Source organism: Triturus cristatus, chromosome 3_2 (genome assembly GCF_964204655.1).
Source record: "Triturus cristatus chromosome 3_2, aTriCri1.1, whole genome shotgun sequence".
NCBI lineage: Eukaryota > Metazoa > Chordata > Amphibia > Caudata > Salamandridae > Triturus > Triturus cristatus.
Window position 1 is genome coordinate 314,434,109 of NC_140584.1, and position 19,922 is coordinate 314,454,030.

Genomic DNA, 19,922 nt, shown 5'->3' on the forward strand with positions numbered 1-19,922 from the left:
CATACTGCACATATAGAGGTAGGGCGGAATTCCATCCGGTCCAGTGGCCTTGTTATATGTCCTGCCAGCTATTCCCCACCTTACTTCTCCCTCCAAAACTTTCAGTGCAGGCTATTCAGTATCATCCCTGCCGTGTAAGCTCTGGTTCGAACTGCCCCCGAACATACCCTCAAAGAGGCTGACCCAGTCATCCTCCGTAATGTGCGCATCAAGAGCATTTGCTGTCTCTGCTACCAAGATTGAGCTATTGAAGATACCCCAGAACTTAGTGCTGCTCCTGATTGTGCTGGGTTCCATCAGCTTCCCCCAGGCCTCCTCCTTCAAAGCTTCTCTATGTCTTTTAAGGGCTACTTTATACTTTATTCTACGAGTTCTAACTAGACCTCTATCTCTGGGGTCGGCATGCAGTGCTTCCTTTAGCCGCCTGGCCGCACGTGGCCATGCTGTGTCAAACTATCTTGGAGCCCTATATCAATGGCTTTTGGAGGATGGGATTGTCATTAGGTCAGAAATAGAAGGAGAAATGGATTAGAAAGCTTTAACAACTGTCACGTCCAGCTGCCGTTGTACAGCCAGAAAAACCTCAATCTCTTCCTGGCATCTGGCTAAAAAGGTCTTATGAAAAAGACCAGGGATAATCTGTACTCATTTAAGCCTTCTATCCCCGTCTGTGGGCTGTAGGGCACCACCTCCCCCACTCACCTTCTTCAGACCCAGTGTAAGCCATGTGGCTTTAAGACATAGGGGGTTGTGGTCACTATGAAGATTTGCTTTAATAGAAAAGTCTGCTATTAAATAAAAAAGAGGGGTGGAGATAAGAATAAAATCAATAAAAGAGTTGCTGCCATGCCCTTTAAAAGTGTGAGTGATGTCACTCTGGGCAGGGTCCAGTTTGCCCATCGCTGATTGGAGGTCAAAGTCACATACTAGGGTATTTAAGTTGTCATCCTGCCGATGATATTCAAAATGCGATGACAAGAAGAACCCCCTATGGCCTGCGTCCTTGGGTGCCCACAGAGATGAACATTGAAGTCATCTACCAGAAAAATATTAAGGGTATGACATGTAGAGGCATTAAAACTATTCAGTGATATACACGGACGTGCTATGTTGCATACCTGAGAAAGCATTACAGAAATTCAAAAGCAACAATCTACTGGACCCTCAGAAAAAAGCAAGGCCTGCAGGCAGTGATTATCTGTATTCAACTCAACAATGCTGCCTTCTAACCTAAGCGAAACATAGACCACCAGTCCTCCCTTGGCTCGGCCAGTTCTCGACGGGCTTGCAGGCACAAAGAATGATTTATACCCTTCCAACAAAAAAGAGTTGTCAGTAGCCCAGTTCTGCTGCAAACAAATAATGTCAAACGTCTGAACGAAACTACGCCACTCTGAAACTGGAAACTTGCTTGCCAGGCTGGCTATATTTCAAGAGGTGAGAGAGAGATGATTTATGTCCCTAGAGTAAAGCCCAGGGTTGCCTTGGTCCGCCTGCTGCATGAAGTCCGATTGTAACAAAAGAACCATAGGGATCGTAGTCGAAGGCCCTCCCAGTCAATCACAGTTAACAAGGAGCCCCAGGGGAGCAAATGCATTGGAAACTAGGACTGGTGACGGGGTCTGATGCCACTCGTAAAATGCCGTGCAGGAGGGTCTCCTCGTGTACCATGAATTTTGTGTTGGTGCCAGGGACAGGGGTCTATACAAATAGCACAAGGGAAGGGCCGTGATGGAAGTGACGGGGCCAATGATAGTGCGAGAGATGGCCGCGTGAAGGATTCTCTCTACCAAATGAGGCTGGTTAAAGTTGATAATCACACAGTCCCCATCGCTGCTCTTTTTAGAACCTCCAATCCAGGCCACCCTCCGGACCATGATGATATGCCTCTCCACTCTGTATCCCAGGATTGTGTTGTTTATGTAGCCAATACAAAACTTTATATTTTAACTGGCAAAAGTCTTTGGTGGAGCCTGGCTTCAACACTGGTACATTACCCAAGACTACAATGTATGGTGTTGCTTCTGGAGGGAAATTGGTTGTGTTTAAGCCCACACACTGAGTACCAAGCTCCCCAAATTCCAAGGTGGAAGCCTCTCATCCACCTGGCTTTTTCCTTATGATCATATTACTGCCTCAGATTTCCTTTATCCTTGTAGACTCCACCTGTGAACCTTCCTTTAGAGGTGGAAGCGAATTGGGCCAGGAGTTGGAGACAATAGGGGGATTGATGGTCCTGTGTGGAGAAGTACGAACTGTACAGACCTACCCCGATGCAGTTTGCAGAGCGGATTGGCCCTGGACCACGTGGGACCATTTGGTCAGTACTGGTTATAGTACTAGTTATTTTGTTATGTTGGAACCAATAAGAGAGTTCCCTCTTGATTGTGGCAAGACGTTGCTTAATAGGTTCCAATTTAGAGTCCAGTCCATCCAGGAGGGAACCCACACAAGCTTCCAGCATAGCTGCCAGCTCGTCTTTCGAGAGGGATACTACTCTTGGATAAGTTGAGGTTAAAGAATCTGCCTTAAGTCATTTTGCCTTGGCCCCCATTGTGGTGCAGTTATCTTTAGCCCCGGCTCCAGACCCCCTGCTGAGCTCCCCTCCTGGGCATCCGATCGAGTCACTGCCACTGCTGGGTTAGTAGCCAGCGACCCATGACCAGGCATAAATACAGGAGCTAGATGTGCCTTGTCATACCCACTCCTGCATCTTGAGTTTTGATATTCCTGCATTGGCCTGTGTATTGACCAGAGGGAGGTGGAGGAGGTTCTGCCAATTCTTAGATTTCCAGGGTACTTACAAAGGGGCCTGGCCACTTGCCCGGGTAAGAGAGCGAGGGCACAGATGATTTACTGGAGAGCGAGAGAGCCACCGAGCCGTCGGCTCAATTTCCTTGTCAAGGACCCCCACTGCTCTCTGCAGGAAGCAGTCCATAGTTGATGTTACTGGGCCTGCGTGAATTGTTGCAGCAGTCTTGCATTTCCCAGTAAGGCCTGACTAGGTGAGGATGTATCTTCAGACTGGCAGAGCAGCGTAGCAACGTAGCAACACAGTAGGGGCTTATGAGATAAGATATGTCGCAATTTATTTGGGTCCTCCCCTCTAGAGTTAAGGGTTGGTGCAGCAAGCAAAGAGGAAAGAGTCAGAACATACTTAAGTTCCAGATGTGGGGAAAGGGGGAGCTGCAGACCTCTTTAACCCCCTTTTCCCTGCGAAATGCAAGGTCCACAGTGATAACGCCCTATGGGCTTAACTTGTTCCAGTTGATGGGGGTCTGGTCAAAACAAATTCTGGACAAATCCTTGGGTGCAAATGGGTCTCAACCCCCTGCTTGGTTATGGCATAGAACCAAGGGTGGGAGCATCCTTCTCTGGGCTCTGGCGGGCGCGGATGGGCCTGCCCTTGGTCCAGACTTTGCCCATGGGCGTCCCCTGTGTGGCAAAAAGCGCTTAGGAGCACGAGGCGCGGATATCCCCCTGGCTCCTCCTTGTGTCAATGGAGTTCTGGGACACATAGTCCCCTCACAGCAGCAAGCAGTTTCTAGATTTCACTTATCATCTTATGTTGAACTTCTCCATTGTTACTGTCTTATCGGTCAATTGTGAGCAGGTATCATCTCCTAGATTATCATAAAATAGTGCCAGAAAACCCGTAGGTCTGGAATGACTTCACAGTGACCACAGCATGGAACCATGTTCCCTAAGTCGGGTGACCTTCAAGAGCACGGTTATGTAAAGTTGGTCACAAAAGGCTGATTTTCAGGATAAGAAAATATGATGAATTTCACACAATGAATGTAAATTGTGTAATTTACAGATCAAATGCTTTTCATGAAAAGTTTGGAAAGGGGTATTGCACATGTGTCGGCTTGAAGACGATTATGACAATGTCACTTTACTCCTATCTGTCCCTGACTACTCTCACAGGTTTTGTTGTCTCATGGTTAGCTCTTCTTGAATGTAATGTTTGGTCAGCTGGTCAGAGACAAAACTTGGCGTCTTGAAAATGGAGGGGTTTTGACCACATTTCAGAAAATCAGGAAGGTGCACATTAATAAACCTATGCCAAGGAGTGGTAAAAGGCGAGTGCTTATCTTAGATCCAATGGATCCAAGAGAAAGCAAGTTGATGTGAGAGTCCTAATGATTCAAGCACGCTTCTATGAACTCATGAACACAAATTGACTCCAAGGGCTAGTGGTTTTAAGAGAAGGGAAAACGTGTGCTTGGTCTGTGAGAGGGTAATTTCTGATAGTGTGGCTCTTGCCACTAAAGTAAGTCTGGAATTTGTTGCATCTGTTAGGTGTAGGACGTTTAGAAGTTGTGATACTGGAGAGATATTGAAGTGGATGAACTGGAAAAAGTTCTTGCTGGGTTGTAGAACAGTCACATTTAGTCTTGAAGAAGAACGGCCTTCCCTGCACTTATAGCACTATTGTCTTAATAAGGAGAAGTGGAGACCTGGTATAATGCTTGTTTGAGAACTTCTCTTCATTTTACATTCTGGACATCTGAAAATCACATCTTTTTAGATTTTAGGCTCTGTTGTAGCAACTTGAGTGTAGCAAGATTGTCAACATAAAAGGTTACATTTGTGTTGTATGTAGAGATAATAGATTTAGCAGTGTCCATGAATAAGCAGAGACACTGTTTTTCAGCAATGTACTCTGCCATGCAAGGGTAGTCAGATTATTCAAAACTTTTTTCACAGTTACGAAGGTGGAGTTTTGTAAGTGCATTAAGATTATGAGATGATAAATTGGAAGGATATAGGCAAATGGTCTGACGTTTTAATCTCAATGTGGTAGGTATGTGATAAATGTGAGGCATGGTTTGCAACAGTGAGTTCCAGTATTCACTTCTAATTATGCATCAATAGCAAACTGCTTTGAAGAAATATTTGAATCTGTAAGAAAGACTCAAAGGATGTGAATGTTTTAGAGTTTACATGACCCCAGTCAATGTTAAAGTCAAAGTAGAAAATATTTTTCTAATATAACCTGTCATTCAGACAGAGGTAATAGAGAGGATTTTGACAATCTCAAAACATTTGAATGATGAAAAAGAAGATGACAGCAACGTGTGATCATTTTTGTCTCTAAAAAGAAAAACAATCCTTAACTTTGAGTGGATAGCCTACCTGTTTTCCCTCATTTCTGCCTGGAGTACTAGGGAATCAAGAATCGACTGGAACTGAGAAGCAAACCAGGATTCAATGACATTGAAGAGATTTAATTTGTGCAATTTACCGAGGTCATGTATATTTGGATGATGGCTTTTGGTATATCTTGATATTGTTCCACATTTATTTAAGGGCAATAGAGAAGACCCGATGTCGATGCGGATGTTACGATTGACATTTTTAATATGGTTGATGTTCGCGGTGTTTAGGAATGGCAAGTGTTGTAATATGCTACAAATTAGTGATGTCATTCATGACATATTGTTATGGCAATGGGGTTCTAGAGTGGACTCTTCATGGGCTGATGAGAGGAATGTTGGGAAAAGAATGTTAACAGATCTCTGGATGAACCTGCTGGCAGTTGGATGGCTGAGCTGTATTACCTGTATCCTGAATTAAACTTCTACTATAAACTTCAACTGAAGTCTGGATCCTCATTCAACCCACTGAAGTGTACTTTTTAACACTGGCGACGACTGGGAAAGCAGCTCAACACCAGACAACAGCAGTGACTTATAACGATTGGAAAAGGAGATTCACCCTCATGATATGGATCAAAATTCATCTTTCAAGTAAGACTGTTATTTTTTGCAAGGCGCTTATTCATCAGGGACTACTTCATCTTTACTCATTCTTCAACCTGCTCTGTTTTGGCTGATACTTATCATCCTCACAGCGTTACAGCGTTACGATATATAAATATTTTGTTGTTTAACAAAGCAACGAAAATTCTTTCTGAGACGCGCTGGTTGTGTGGGACAGCTGGCTAGCTCTTTGCGCTTTCGTTAACTTTGGGGGAATGCGATCTAATTGGAAATAATAATGATAAAACTTCCATCTACCATGTGATGATTTGAATTGGATCCACCGGTCATTTGCTCGAACTGTTTTCATCGAGTGACGGGCGCGTGTGTTCTGGGTTCGTCATTCTTCCTCCTGGATGTTCCCATTGTAAGCGGCTGACGCAACGCAGTGTCTCTTGTTGCTCTGCCAACCGTGAAGCCGTGATGACGTCTGTTGCTTAACCTCCCTATCTGGAACGCGGCGTCCCCTGTTGCCTGGCAACCCTTAAGAGCACCACGCATTCGTCACTCTTCCTCCCGGATATTCCCATTGTTAGTGGCTGAAGTAACGCGGTGTCTCTTCTTGCCGACCGTGAAGCCGTGATGATGTCTGTGGTTAACCTCCCTATCTAGAACGCGGCGTCCTCTGTGGCCTGGTAACCCGTATAAAGCGCCGCTCACACGAAAAGTGAAGAGTGAGAAGAGTCTTCTACGGACACACAGCTGTCCATCGGTAAAGTGATCAGTTTGTGTGTTGAGTCCATTTGTACTTCGAACATACAGCGCTGACACACACAGCTCTTCTTCGACATTGTGATTACTTTGTGTGTCAAATATACTTCTTTTTGGTTCAGGCGGCGCTGACACACACAGCTTGGATATTTTCTTAATGCCAGTTGTATTGTAAGACTGAACAGCGCTGTCAGATAATAACTAAAGCGATTTTTTTTTAGGAATGTTGAACAACGCTGATGCACACAGTTTTTTTGACAACCAAGTAATCTTTCAGTGTGTCAAGACTGTGTTTGTTTTCTCTAAGCAGCGCTGACACACACAGCTTTTCAATAGTAAAGAAGATGTGTTTTTACTGACAACTGTGTTGATTCCTCAGCCTTTATTAACAATTATCAAGACTGCAGTATTGTTATGCATTGTTAAGAGTTTTAGGCTCTGTGTGTTTCATTTATATTCAGATTCTCATTAAGCATAGTCATTTTTTTACAACCTAGTATACTTATTGTTCTTATCCTTTGAGTCATGCAAAATGTCACGGCTGCACCGTTTTTTTTGCAGTCTTCAGGGGATCCGCCCATTAAATGGTCAAAATGGAAGAAAGTTTTTGAGCGTTATGCTCGTGTATGCGGCACCTCTCTTAGTGTGGAGAGAAAAACAGCTCTACTAATGCACTGTCTTGGATCTGAGGGTCAAGATGTCTTTGATCATCTTCCCGATGTTCCAAGTAGTGCTGCTTCAGGTCTAAATGAATTTGAACAGTGCATATATAAACTTGATGCACATTATTTGCCTAAAGTTAGTACAATTTTGGAACGCTATCATTTTGGTAAACGCATGCAAAAAGAGGGTGAAAGCATTGAAAATTATGTGACTGATCTCAGACGTCTAGCCTCCACTTGTAAGTTTGATATTTTAATTGAGGAAAGGATAAGGGATCAATTCATGCTTGGGTGTATTTCTGAAAAAGTGAGAGATGAGCTTTGGCTTAAGGATGAACCCTCTCTTGATGAGGTATTAATTATAGCCAAAAGAATAGAACACTCATTAGAGTGTGTGAAAGTGATAAAGAAAGATATTGACAAAGGTAGTTCTGATGTCACAGTAATTGACAATGATGTATCTAGGAAAACGTTTGATTCTGTAAAGAAATCTCAAACTAAAGACAATTTAAATGTTAAGCCTCATGTCAAGTCTCAAGCCCAATTTAAAAAGAGTGGTAAGTGTTACAGATGCAACAGCACCACTCATTGGGCAAATGATAAATCTTGTCCTGCTCTGAATATTGTGTGCTCCTATTGTAAAAAGAAAGGTCATAGTGTAAATTCTTGTAGGATTAAAGCATCAAAAGGAGTTATAAATGAGGTATCTCAAAGTAATGATAAAGAATTACATGATTTTGAATGCGGACAAATTATAGTACAAGTCGGAAATGATGGTCCTCTAGATGTTATTTCTGTGGAAGGTCATGGTACCAAAGTATTGTTTGACTCAGGAGCGAAGATTACTATTGTCTCTGGTAAATTCTTTAGCGATAATTTGAGCACTAAGATAAAGCTATTGAAACCTGACATTCGTCCAACCGTCTATGGTGGTGATCCCATTGAGCTGAGAGGGTACTTTGTGGGACTAATTGAATATAAGGATCGTTTCACCTCTGGGAAGATTTATGTTTCAAAAAAAGGGGACAGTATTATTAGCTGGTGGCACCAAAAAGATCTAGGTGTCATGTTGGATCCCAATAGCACTCCACCGATTATTGTTAAAGAGAGGGATACCATTGAGACCATTGTCAACGATACTTCTTTAGATTCTCAACTTATGGTTGAATTTCCCCAAGTGTTGGGTGAAAAGTTGGGGTGTCTTAAAGGTTACTGCCATAAGATAAAATTGATTCCAGGATCCATTCCTGTGTCTAGCAAGGTGAGAAATGTTCCATTTACAGTCAAAGATGATATGTTAAAAGAGATTGACAAACTTAAGTCTCAGGGTATTATTGAAGAGGTGGAGGGAACTTCTTGGTTGGCTCCGGTAGTGGCTGCTAGAAAACCTGATGGGTCTCTGAGATTGTGTGTGGACCTGAGACAGCTGAATAAGTGTGTGCTGGTCGATAAATATCCTCTCCCAAACATATCAGAGCTGTTGAGCATGGTGGCAGGGGCTAGAATTTTTAGTACGATTGACCTGACGTCAGCATATCATCAAATACTTCTTGATGAATCTTCTAAGGATTTGACGGCGTTTATTACACCTTTTGGGACGTTCAGGTTCATAAGGCTTCCATTTGGGCTGGTTTCTGCCGCTTCGGTTTTCCAACGTGTCATGGAGAAAGTTTTGGCCAACATACATGGTATTTGTGTATATCAGGATGATATTTTGGTGTATGGGGCTGACGTGAATGAGCATGGGAAGAGAGTGAGACAAGTATTAAGTAGACTTACTGCCCACAACTTGACCATTAAGCGAGAAAAATGCAAATTTGGTTGTGAGAAGATTGATTATTTGGGACATACCATAAGTGCTGATGGTGTAGTCCCAAAAGCTGATCTAGTAAACACTATTAAAAATCTTATGGCCCCAACTTCTAAGGAGGAATTAATGCGATTTCTCGGCATGGCCGAATATTATAACAAATTCATAAAGAATTTTGCTGATGTCACTTATAACATGAGGAATCTTCTCAAAAAGGGTGTAAGTTTCTATTGGAATGAAGCTTGTGAGACTGAATTTTGTGAACTAAAACGAAGGTTACAAGATGCTCCTAATCTTCGAAATTTTGATCCAACCAAAACATCTATTATTTCAACAGATGCAAGTTTAAAAGGCCTTGGTGCGGTTTTGTATCAAGGGGGTGTGGCTCCAGAGAACACCATCATGTTTATTTCAAGAAGTCTGAAGGGGGCTGAGACCAGGTATTCAGTTATTGAGCGTGAGGCGTTGGCAGTTTATTGGGCTGTCAAAAAGTTCAAAAAGTTTTTGTGGGGCACATCTTTTGTGGTAAAAACTGACCATAAACCTCTGTGTGAAGTGTTATCTAACAAAGGCATTGACTCAATTTCGCCGCGAATATCGAAATGGATTGTTGGTTTGCAAGGTTTTGACTTTGTTGTCAAGTATGTTCCTGGTAGTGAAAATTTTGTGGCGGACACGCTTTCTAGATTGGTACCGATGGTTGAATCAGATTTATTGGACTCTCAGAAGGATGTTGATTTTAGTAGTTCTCATGATTTTGTGTGTGTGGTAGATTATGAAGTAATTTCTCACAAAAAGTGGTTGGATGCGTGCAAAGCTTATGCATCTATTCAAGAGGTTTTGAGTCTCATTTGTAATGGATGGCATCATAAGGAACAGGGTGGTTCTTTAGTTAAAGATTTTTGGTTAGTGAAGGATCAACTTTCCTGTTGTGATGGTTTATTGTTGAGGGGTCATAGATTGGTACCACCTGTATCTCTAAGAAAGGAACTTTTAAATATAGCCCATGAGGCTCATTTGGGTATATCCAAAACGAAAGAAAGGGTTCGTTCTAGTTATTGGTGGCCAGGAATGGATAATCAAGTTGAACATTTAGTTAGAGAGTGTGTTCAATGTACTCTCAGTGAGAAAGGACTAAAGACCAGAACTCAACCTATGGTGAAAAGATCTCGTCCTAGTGGTCCATGGAAAGACATAGCTTTGGATATTTTAGGACCTGTACATGGTGATGGTTCAGATACCTATGTTGTTGTGGTCATGGATTTGTTTTCTAGATGGCCTGAGATTTTTTGTGTTAAGAACATAAACACAACCACTGTCATTGATTGTTTAAAGAAGCTCATTGCAAAGGAGGGTATTCCTGAAACCATTCTGACAGACAATGGGGTTCAACTGGTTTCAGGTGACATGGAAAATTTCCTCAGTGGGTGTGGAATTGTGCATAAAAAATGTGCGTTGTATCATCCAGAGTCTAATGGCACTGTGGAAAGATTTAACAGGGTTCTTAAGGATACTATCTCTTTAGCAAAGCAGAATGGGCTAAATTGGAAAGAAGAAATTTCAAAAAGGGTTTGTGTATATCGTTTTTCTCCCCATACTACAACAGGGAAATCTCCTTTTGTTCTGTTTAGGGGAAGGAATCCTGATACATTCTTAGAACCCCCTTGGGTAAACAAATTTCTTTCATCTTATGTGGTAAGTAATGATGACACTTCTTGGAAGAACAAAGAAGATTTGAAGTGTCTTAGGAGTAAGGAAAACTATGATTTACGGCATGCTGTCAAAACAACTAAAGTCTCAGTTGGTGACATGGTGAGAATTAGAAAACCTGGGTTTTGTGTGGCTAGTCCTAAATTTTCAAAACCAATCAAGGTGATAAAAGTTTTTGATAATGCAATAAGAACTGCTGATCATAGGGTTTGGAATTTGAATCGTGTTACTGTTTGCAATAAAGATGATGATGTACATATTTCTCAAGATTTGTTGAAGAAGACAACTGTTCCTCATGCCACATCTAGACCTAGCAGAGTTTCACGCAGTCCTGCTTATCTGAAGGATTATGTTGTGTGATAGTTGGTTGTTCACTGTTTATTGATGTAAAATGTAAAGGAGGGAGATGTGTTGTAATATGCTACAAATTAGTGATGTCATTCATGACATATTGTTATGGCAATGGGGTTCTAGAGTGGACTCTTCATGGGCTGATGAGAGGAATGTTGGGAAAAGAATGTTAACAGATCTCTGGATGAACCTGCTGGCAGTTGGATGGCTGAGCTGTATTACCTGTATCCTGAATTAAACTTCTACTATAAACTTCAACTGAAGTCTGGATCCTCATTCAACCCACTGAAGTGTACTTTTTAACAGCAAGGCATCCATGTCCAATATTATTATGTTAGTTATGGCGGAAGAAATCATATTTTGACAGTGATTGAGTCCTCGCAATCAAGCTATGTTTTGAAGGGAAGATATTAGTATGTAGCTAAGCTTGTCTCATTAGGGGCAGATTGCAGAGAAATATTATCAGAGCATTAGTGTCAGGGAAGCATTCGCTGATTCACTGGGCATTTACTTAGATAAAGATTAGTTCCGTTTGTAAAGTTTGCTGAATTTTCTGCACTCAATGGAGCATGTGAAGGTCTTAAAAAGTTCACTCCGCATTACAGAACACAGTTTTTCCCTCGCTCGCCCTCCCCATTGTCAAGTTGGTAAGCACGAGCTGGGAAAATCCACCTCCCAGAGAGATTTCTCAACGTGACTGGTCAGATTTTTCAACGCGGGCAATTGTGGATGTTTGCAACTGCTTGCGTTGAGAAACCTTTCGGTAGCGTTGAAAAAAAATCTACTTGAGAGGCAAGAAAAGAAGCAGCGCCCTTTTGCACTGCTCATGGTGCCATGTGCTCTGATTTTACAGTGTGGGACAACCACCCGGTGCTGAAAAACAATGTGAATGGCACAACCAAACACACTCTGCTGCTTGCGGAACTCGGCGTAGCATGGCAGTTTTTTGGTCACTTTGCGGAGCTCTGTGTAGCAGAACTCCAGAAACTCCATCCAGGCCTAATAAGGACTTAATATGTGTACAACTTAATTTTTGGAAAGCTAAGAAATCCTCTACACACCACTCAGTGAAGAAACATAGAGGCATTTCATAGGTTGAACATGATCCTGGAGTAGCCTTCCAACTCTTTATCATGTGAACGCATAATCAAGGTATTTAGTACAGAGTTGGAGATCTTCCATCCAATGGGGTCACATGAGACAATAATGAGAACTCATAATATAGCAGGAATGAACTTGACAGCATCATTGTCAGATTTCTGAGGAAAAAAGTGATTACACAATGATCTAAACTCTCCTTGCCAAGGTGTTCACAAGGAAATCTTCATTCTTTCTATATGTTATGTTATGTTATGTTATAACGTTTTATTGAGCGCGAACAGCTGCCCCAGCAACGAGGCGTCCCGGCGCTGAACTATAACGATATGTCTACTATTTCCATGCTAATTTTATGGTTTTAACACAAAGGCATGCTAGAACAGTAACCCATGGACTTTACTTACATGGAGACAAGTAGAGGTGGTCATGTCGCAGAGACTCACGGAACTGTGCAAGTATATGGTGTTACTGCCAGAGAATCTAAATGCATTGAATTCAAACTTTTTTTGAAGGGATCTTGAACTTCCAAGAAGTGTAACTGGAACTGTATCATTGTATAGACAGCTGTTGAGACAAAATGAATACTCTGTTACAGTTAATCAGAGAAACAGACTACACTTTGCAGCTTTTTACTGAAATGTTGGGTCAAATACACATTGTGTTACTCTCTGGCCAGATTAGATAATGCAAATAGGGTGACAAAATGGACAACAAAGACACGAGTATCAAAAGGGAAGCCGTATTACTGTAGCTAAAAACATGCCATGTTCTATATTTTGGAGACAAAAAACTAGGTTACTGGGATGAAAGTTTATTTGCCCCTCTAGGTGTGACAACTGCAGAGTCTTTTGCAAGCAAGGCTTTCAACTGGTCAATTATCAAGTGGAATTGTAAAGTATTATGTTAGGATCACCTGCATGGGTAAGTTAATGTTGCCTCTTGAGCGTTTATCCATATTAGATAATGTTTCCCATGCATAAATTAATGCATATTTGCAAATTTGATCTAAAACAAATTACACATGCAGTGCTTCCATATAGATAACAAACTGACAGAATGGCTTTAATGAAGCCACTAAATAGAGGTGTTACAATAATACTCTCCCAACAGTCATAACCCAAGCTTAGACAATAGTAAGTACCCAAACCAGGCCTTTGACCAAAAACACCTCATCAAGTTCATATCAGTAACCCTCCCAATCACCCTTTTTGAATCCACTTCTTTCATCTTCACCATCAATACACCCCTGCTAAAACTCTCAATTAAGTACTTAGGCTGATTGGTTTAGAGCGGTAGAGTAGAGGGGAGAATCTTGTTAGAATGCACCTCTTTTATTTTTTGATTGTTATCTTAACAGCTATATCAAAGACAGATGCAATCTCTGATTGTGTGATTGCAATGCTCGAAAAGTGGGGGGAGAGATTGTAGATATCCCACTACTGGATCAATCTTCAACAAGCTGCTCCTCAGAGTCCCACAGCCACCGAAGAGGTGCTATACATTGCTTCTTCCTGAACAGTCTCTCCTCCTGCAGGGAAGACAGACATCTTTCCTCTTCCAAAAAGCAGGCCAAGGTTCTATGCACTTCAGTACAGTTTTACAGCTCTTCCAACAATAGTCCCAGAGATCAGGTGCTATCCAGTCAACTATGGGAAACTGGCTGTCAGTGGGACACCATCTATGGTTACTTAGCTGTCTGCTGAATACTTTGCAGACCACTACCTTGCTTGGCCATGGAGGACTTGGAACCAGAACAACACAGCTGGCACACATAATATGTGAATCCACTGTATTAAACTGTGGAACTGTTTTAGGGTAGTTCTCTTTTCAAGTGACATTAACTGGCTGATTGCCAGATACAGCATTTGTATGGAGTGACAGCTGTCAAAGCAGGATAGTATCCAACCTGAAGCACCCAGAAATAAGGCAATAAGAGATGCAAGGTTTCTGCACCTGCCTGTCATCAGAGACAGATAAATGTGCATGCATCATTCGAAGGTGTCTTCAGCTTTCAGAGCAGAGTCTGCAGTCCTATCTCTCATCATTACTATCTACCAAATGAAAGTGTTCAACAGCACCTTATAACCTAAACAGTTTTTAAAATTACTAATGGAATCCTGTCTCCTACCCTCTGACCATGGTAGGAAGTGCTTCTCCCTCCCTGCTTCAGCAAAGTGACAATACTCTCAACTGCCTCGGAGCACAGTCCTTATCTCCACCTTGTGCAATTATTATTCTGGCTCACTCACACACACCAATGATGTGCTATACAGCACTATGCTTATCATGCATGTTAACGCTAAGGAATGGGTAAGTGTGTAGAAGCATAACTTGACATGAGTGGGCCAAGGCTCCACTCAAGTAACTCAGATACAAATGAGTGGTAACATTATTATCTAAACACAGTATGCTCCCACAAGCACTCTACAAACTAAACCCACAATATGGACAGTACTGAGGGCATGCTTGGAGTACCCCTATAGGTCAAAGGAAAAATGTGGTCAGGAGGAGGCATATGCCAGGACCAAAATCAAAAAGTCAGGATACCAGAGACACACAGTTGGGCACTCATGGCAGAGGGACACAGCCTTTACCACTCAGAGGACATTTGCCTCCCAACATGCATTAAGGTATTTTCCAGAGTAACATATACTTGCACATTGCTGGAACATAGGAATAGCACTTGCCAATATTTTTTAAAAAACATCAATATGTGAACTTCACTGAACATCCTCTTGTATCCTTCACTCACCCCACATCAATAACCATCACCTGGCTATCATGTTAGTCCTTTGCTGATATCTCATCTATGTCCCATCACACCCCTCACCCAACCAACATCAATAACCACACTCAAAGCACATGAATGAAGAAATTCAGCCCACATAACTATTCTTTTCCAACTCCACATCAATTATTTTTTCATGAATGTCAAGGATTAAAGTTTCTGCTACAAACAAATCCTAACATAAATGATGGTATCCAAGATATTGGTCTTGTATTTATGTAAAGTTAGTCCACTTAACTACTCATATGTTGTCAAGGTATGTAAATGTGGAGTTAAGGATAGTACATGTATACTTAACCGTATATACTTACCACAGTAGTCAATAGTTGTGCTACAATATTCTTGTAACACAATATCTCTATAGTTGATATGCATACAACCCAACCATTGCCATCCAGTTCATAATTTACACCCAGTCTTCTTTAATAACCCTTATACAACCAACATCAATATTCTTCACCCAACCCTCAATAACAAACTTTAACCAACTTCAATTGCCCTCAACCTACATCTATCATCTTCACCCAACTCACATTAATAAACCTCTCTCAATCCACTTTAATAGTCCTCATGTATTAACAGCCTCACATAACCTACTTATATAACATCTCCCAATATAAAAAGGAAATCCTCAATCGCCTTGGCTAAAAACATCACCCTAAACAAGCTGATTATAAAACCTTTATTTAAATTGTATTATTATCACCTACAAAGCCAAATCAGAAGTTCTATTAGTTGATGCTTCTGTAATAGCTTGGCCCAAGCCATTTAGCTTCCAATGCTTGAGTGCTGCCCCAAGTAGATGTCATAAAATATCTAGGAATACTTTCTACACATATCTTTCCATGAAGATCTGATTTCTACAGGGAAAGTATTGTAGCTGCAGGACACCACACTGCACTATTGCTCTCCTTGGTTGTTATAGCATGAGAATCTGACATTGATCCATCCCTTTGACCACCACTGTGAAGTCATGGTAAGTAAATAGAGTAGCATACAGGTTTAGTATTCTTACCACCACACCTACTCACATTAATCATAACCCGGTAGCTGACAATGTGGATGCGATATTTTTGTAGTTAAATATTTCAACTATTTATAGTGACTCCCCTCCGTTCATTCCCTTTGGATTATGTGCAGAAGGTATCATTTAATCTCCCCAAAAATTGTATGTACTGACTGCAGGGTTTGAATAATGGCTGATAAGGGCTGTATTCATGCCAGATTTTCTTCCAATGACAAGAACAAGGTTAATTATTTCCAATAAGACAAATTCTATACACATTTAGCCTATGTAGAGTTCCTGAAAACATGGATATGGCTCACGTGAACCAATTGCCTTGCCTTAGGCAAAGTATATTGCCCATATGGGCTTTCACATTCAAATCATGGATTCCCAATAGAGGGGATTAATCATCATATACCATTTAGAAATCTTACACAATCATTATAAGTAGTTGTCCAAAACCAAGTAACAAGCAGATGTTGATTGTTTCTTCTTGGTCCTGGCCGTTGTGAAACTGAACCATTTACTTTTGACCAATAAATCAAGGGGAATAATTTTTTTCAGTTAAAAAAACTACAGTTTTTTGTTACAAATTCCAATATCTGTTACCTGAGTGCTGATTTAAAAGCACTTCATAATGAAATGTGACATTGTTCAGCCCATACATGCTTAAAACCTCTTTCAGAGGCATGTGCATCACTTATATGAAAATCTGACCTAGATTTTTAGCATGAGTTGGGAGAGACACGCCAGATTTCTTGATAGCAAACAGCAGTGTAGGAAAAACTGAGATTATATTAAAACAGAACAGAGAACACCCTACAAAGCAAAGTCGTTTTACAGAAAAGATTAGGTAAGTCATTGCAACAAATATTATATTGCCATTCGCATCAATGAATTAATATTGTCCCACTAAGGGCATTGGAAAGTGTTTGTTCTTGAATCACACTAGGGCAAGTGTTAGAGTGAGGTTTGGGATTCCAAATGAGGTTATTTAAAGAGTCATGGTAATGACTTATGGTTATGTTTGTGGTTCTGGGTTATGGAAAGGTTTAGAGTTATAATAAGAGTTACAGTTGTTTCGGGGGCACAATGATAGTAAGGTAAATATAAAGAGTGACAGAGGTACTGTTATGAATAGAATTGGGATTAAGGTTATGACGAAGATCAGAGTCTGAGTTTGGGTGATTTTGCATGACGAAGTGTAAAATACTTTTGTTGCAGAATAATTTGTTATAAAATGATCACTGTGGCAGAGAAAATAATGATTGTTAAAATAATAAAATATTGTTGTTGCCAATGAATGGTGACAGATTTAATGAATGAGTGTAACTGTTATGTCACAGAGAAGTATAAATCACTTTCCATAAACCATAGCAAATATAAGAGGCATATTTGGAGTGAGCATGCTCATTCATTAGGAAATCTCAAAGCAATTGAAGAAAGACAAATGCCTATTTCTACTCACATTTTTAAATTATCTTTTTATCAACCTCAAATAGGTTGAACTGCTTTGCGGATGTGCTGAAACTGAAGCCTGCAACCTTAGGTACAGGAACATACAGTGAAGACATTAATTCACTCATTTTCTATTTTAAGGTGATATGAATTGAAATTTGATGATCAACATAGGAAATTCGCAATACACAGTCTAAAAAGGGGGACTCGCTACTATTGCTCAATCATGTTCAAAATACATCGTTTAGTTTGGAATTGACATTAATGTTAAAAAATCTTCAAGATGTTAGAAGATTAGTAACCATTGTAAAGGCTGCAAAGTTAAAATTGTGAGTAAAAAAATCTTTAAGAGCTTTTATAGTGAAAGTGATAACAAAAAGCTGTTGTTTATTTGAAGAAGTCTCAGTTTTTTACAAGAACATCCTTCTGTAAGAAAGGCTTTATAAAGATTAGAACATTTCTCAACCTTTGTAAACTTTTTAAATTTAGCAAAATTACAAAAGATTAATGGCCTGATTACAAGTTTGGCAGTCTGACTGCCGGACCGCCATTGTTGCGGTCAGGAGTACGCTGCAAAGTCAACTGCTGATCTGGCAGTTTTACAACAGCCGTGCTACGGCGGCAGCATGCTGTGCCTCATAGAGAGCTTACAGCACATGCCACTGCCGTCGCACAACCTCTTGTGTGTCAGTGCACTGTGTACCATGCACCATGTTGTGCATGGCACACAGTGCAAGCTCGACAGTGCAAGCAGAGGGGTGCTCAACATGTGCCCTCATGCACAATCCTTCATGGGAAAATCCACCCTGGGGACCGGTATGTGGGCCCTTTCCTGCCTTTCTGCTAACCTTTTCATGGCAGGGCGCCGCCACCATTGATCACTTTTTTTCCCACAGCTACTTATCAATAATTGGCCAGAAATATTACATTAAAAAGAGTTGAAAAGACAGCAAATTATTGAGCAAGCCATTTGTATTGTAAATGTGCCATCTCCAGCTATCCTTCAAAGAAAATGGAAGGCTCTTGATATGTAAATCATTACTAATAAGGAGAGGACATCCCCGACTCAGTATGGATTTTTAACAGTGCACACAATCCTGTTGTGGCCCGCATTGTGAGTTTCTTAAGGGACAGAGGCCTTGGTTTAGAGTTTGGTTTAGAGTTTGGTGGAGGTTTACTCCATCACAAACATGATGGATGTCCTGACTGCCTTGTAACAGTGGCATAGGACATAATGTAATTAGGCCTTAGGTATCCATCAAATTTTGCAGGAGTAACCCACCCACCTAACTCTAGATCAGGCATAGAGCAATTTTAAGAATGGTGGAACGTAAGAAAGAAATGCAAGAACCAGCTCATCACTAATTTATTGTAAGTTTGTTCTGAATCTGACACAAAATGAGTGATCGTATAGCCTTCCCATGTCACAACTATGCATTAATGTTACCAATTTACACAGATCAATCTTCATTAACAAACAAATCAAGTATTTGGCCCTCCTCTACAATTGCACCACATGGTATGAATTCATGGACTACTTTCATGGAGAGTGCTATACATTTGGGTTCATATACCCATATCTCCTTGGGATAATTTCATGCAGCCTACCTTGCATGATGACTTAGCTATGTTCATTGAACCAGTGCTGCTGAAAGTGGAATGTGAGTCAACTAACAGTAGGAGAAATGTCCCCAAAAATGCAATTACCTGGAAAATTTCCCATTGCCGTATTTGAACAAGAAATTGTGGAAGTGCAAAAATAATGGATGTCACTCAACCCTACTGGGAGAATAGATGCTTTTCCTGCTACTATTTATGGCCAGTGTAATTATATGAATAGCATTAAGAAAATACCTTACAATGGATTTTCCAAGTTTTTTAAATGATGTATTGCACTGATGTACTTATAACATAAACACTTGCTATATAATATTGGAGTACTGGCTGGCCTATCAGAATTTACATGCTCAGCTAATGTTTTAGAGCTATATCTGTTCATGAGTAGAGCTGGTGTACCTTTTTATTTTATGCTATGACAATGAACATGCCCTACTTCTTGCTTTATAGATTTGTTTTTTCCATTTTATAAATTGGCAGGGATTATTTTGGGCCTGCAGCTCTTAACACTGTCACTCCAACTAAGTCATGGACCTCAGAGTAGCTGTCAGCAACACTTCTACAATCAAAGCAGTAGATTTTCAAAGAATCTGGTGGGTGTTTATATGTTGAGGGTATAGCATTGTTTGAATCCAGTGTACAAAAAAGAGATGGACAAAGTATACCTGTGCCTGAATGGTACTGTACAAAATGACTGTGCAGAAAGACACTGCTCAAGTTTGTCTGTTATCTTTTGGTGGGGGCAGAGGGTGAGGTAATGGTGGAGACTTTGCCAAGTAGTCTTAGGATGTTTAGCTCTTAACACTGATGTTGATAACAAACAACCTCCTGTTGGGCTTAAACCTTCAGCTGTGGCCCATAAGTGTCAGAACAAGTAATTAAAAGCCATTACTGTCTGCTGCTTCAGGCAATAATTAGTAGACTAAAAATGCTGTCATAAGCC

At 40.8% G+C, this 19,922-nt stretch overlaps 1 protein-coding gene across 3 annotated transcripts in view; it reads right to left on the minus strand.

Moving 5' to 3' along the window:
* LOC146857258 (uncharacterized) overlaps positions 1–19,922 on the minus strand; it is a 318,275-nt gene that overhangs the window by 49,631 nt on the left and 248,722 nt on the right. For all 3 annotated transcript variants that reach the window (XM_085647764.1, XM_085647763.1, XM_085647765.1), the window contains one exon: positions 12,515–12,674. In XM_085647764.1, coding sequence (XP_085503890.1) covers positions 12,515–12,674 — 160 coding nt within the window. The remainder of the gene's footprint in view (positions 1–12,514; positions 12,675–19,922) is intronic.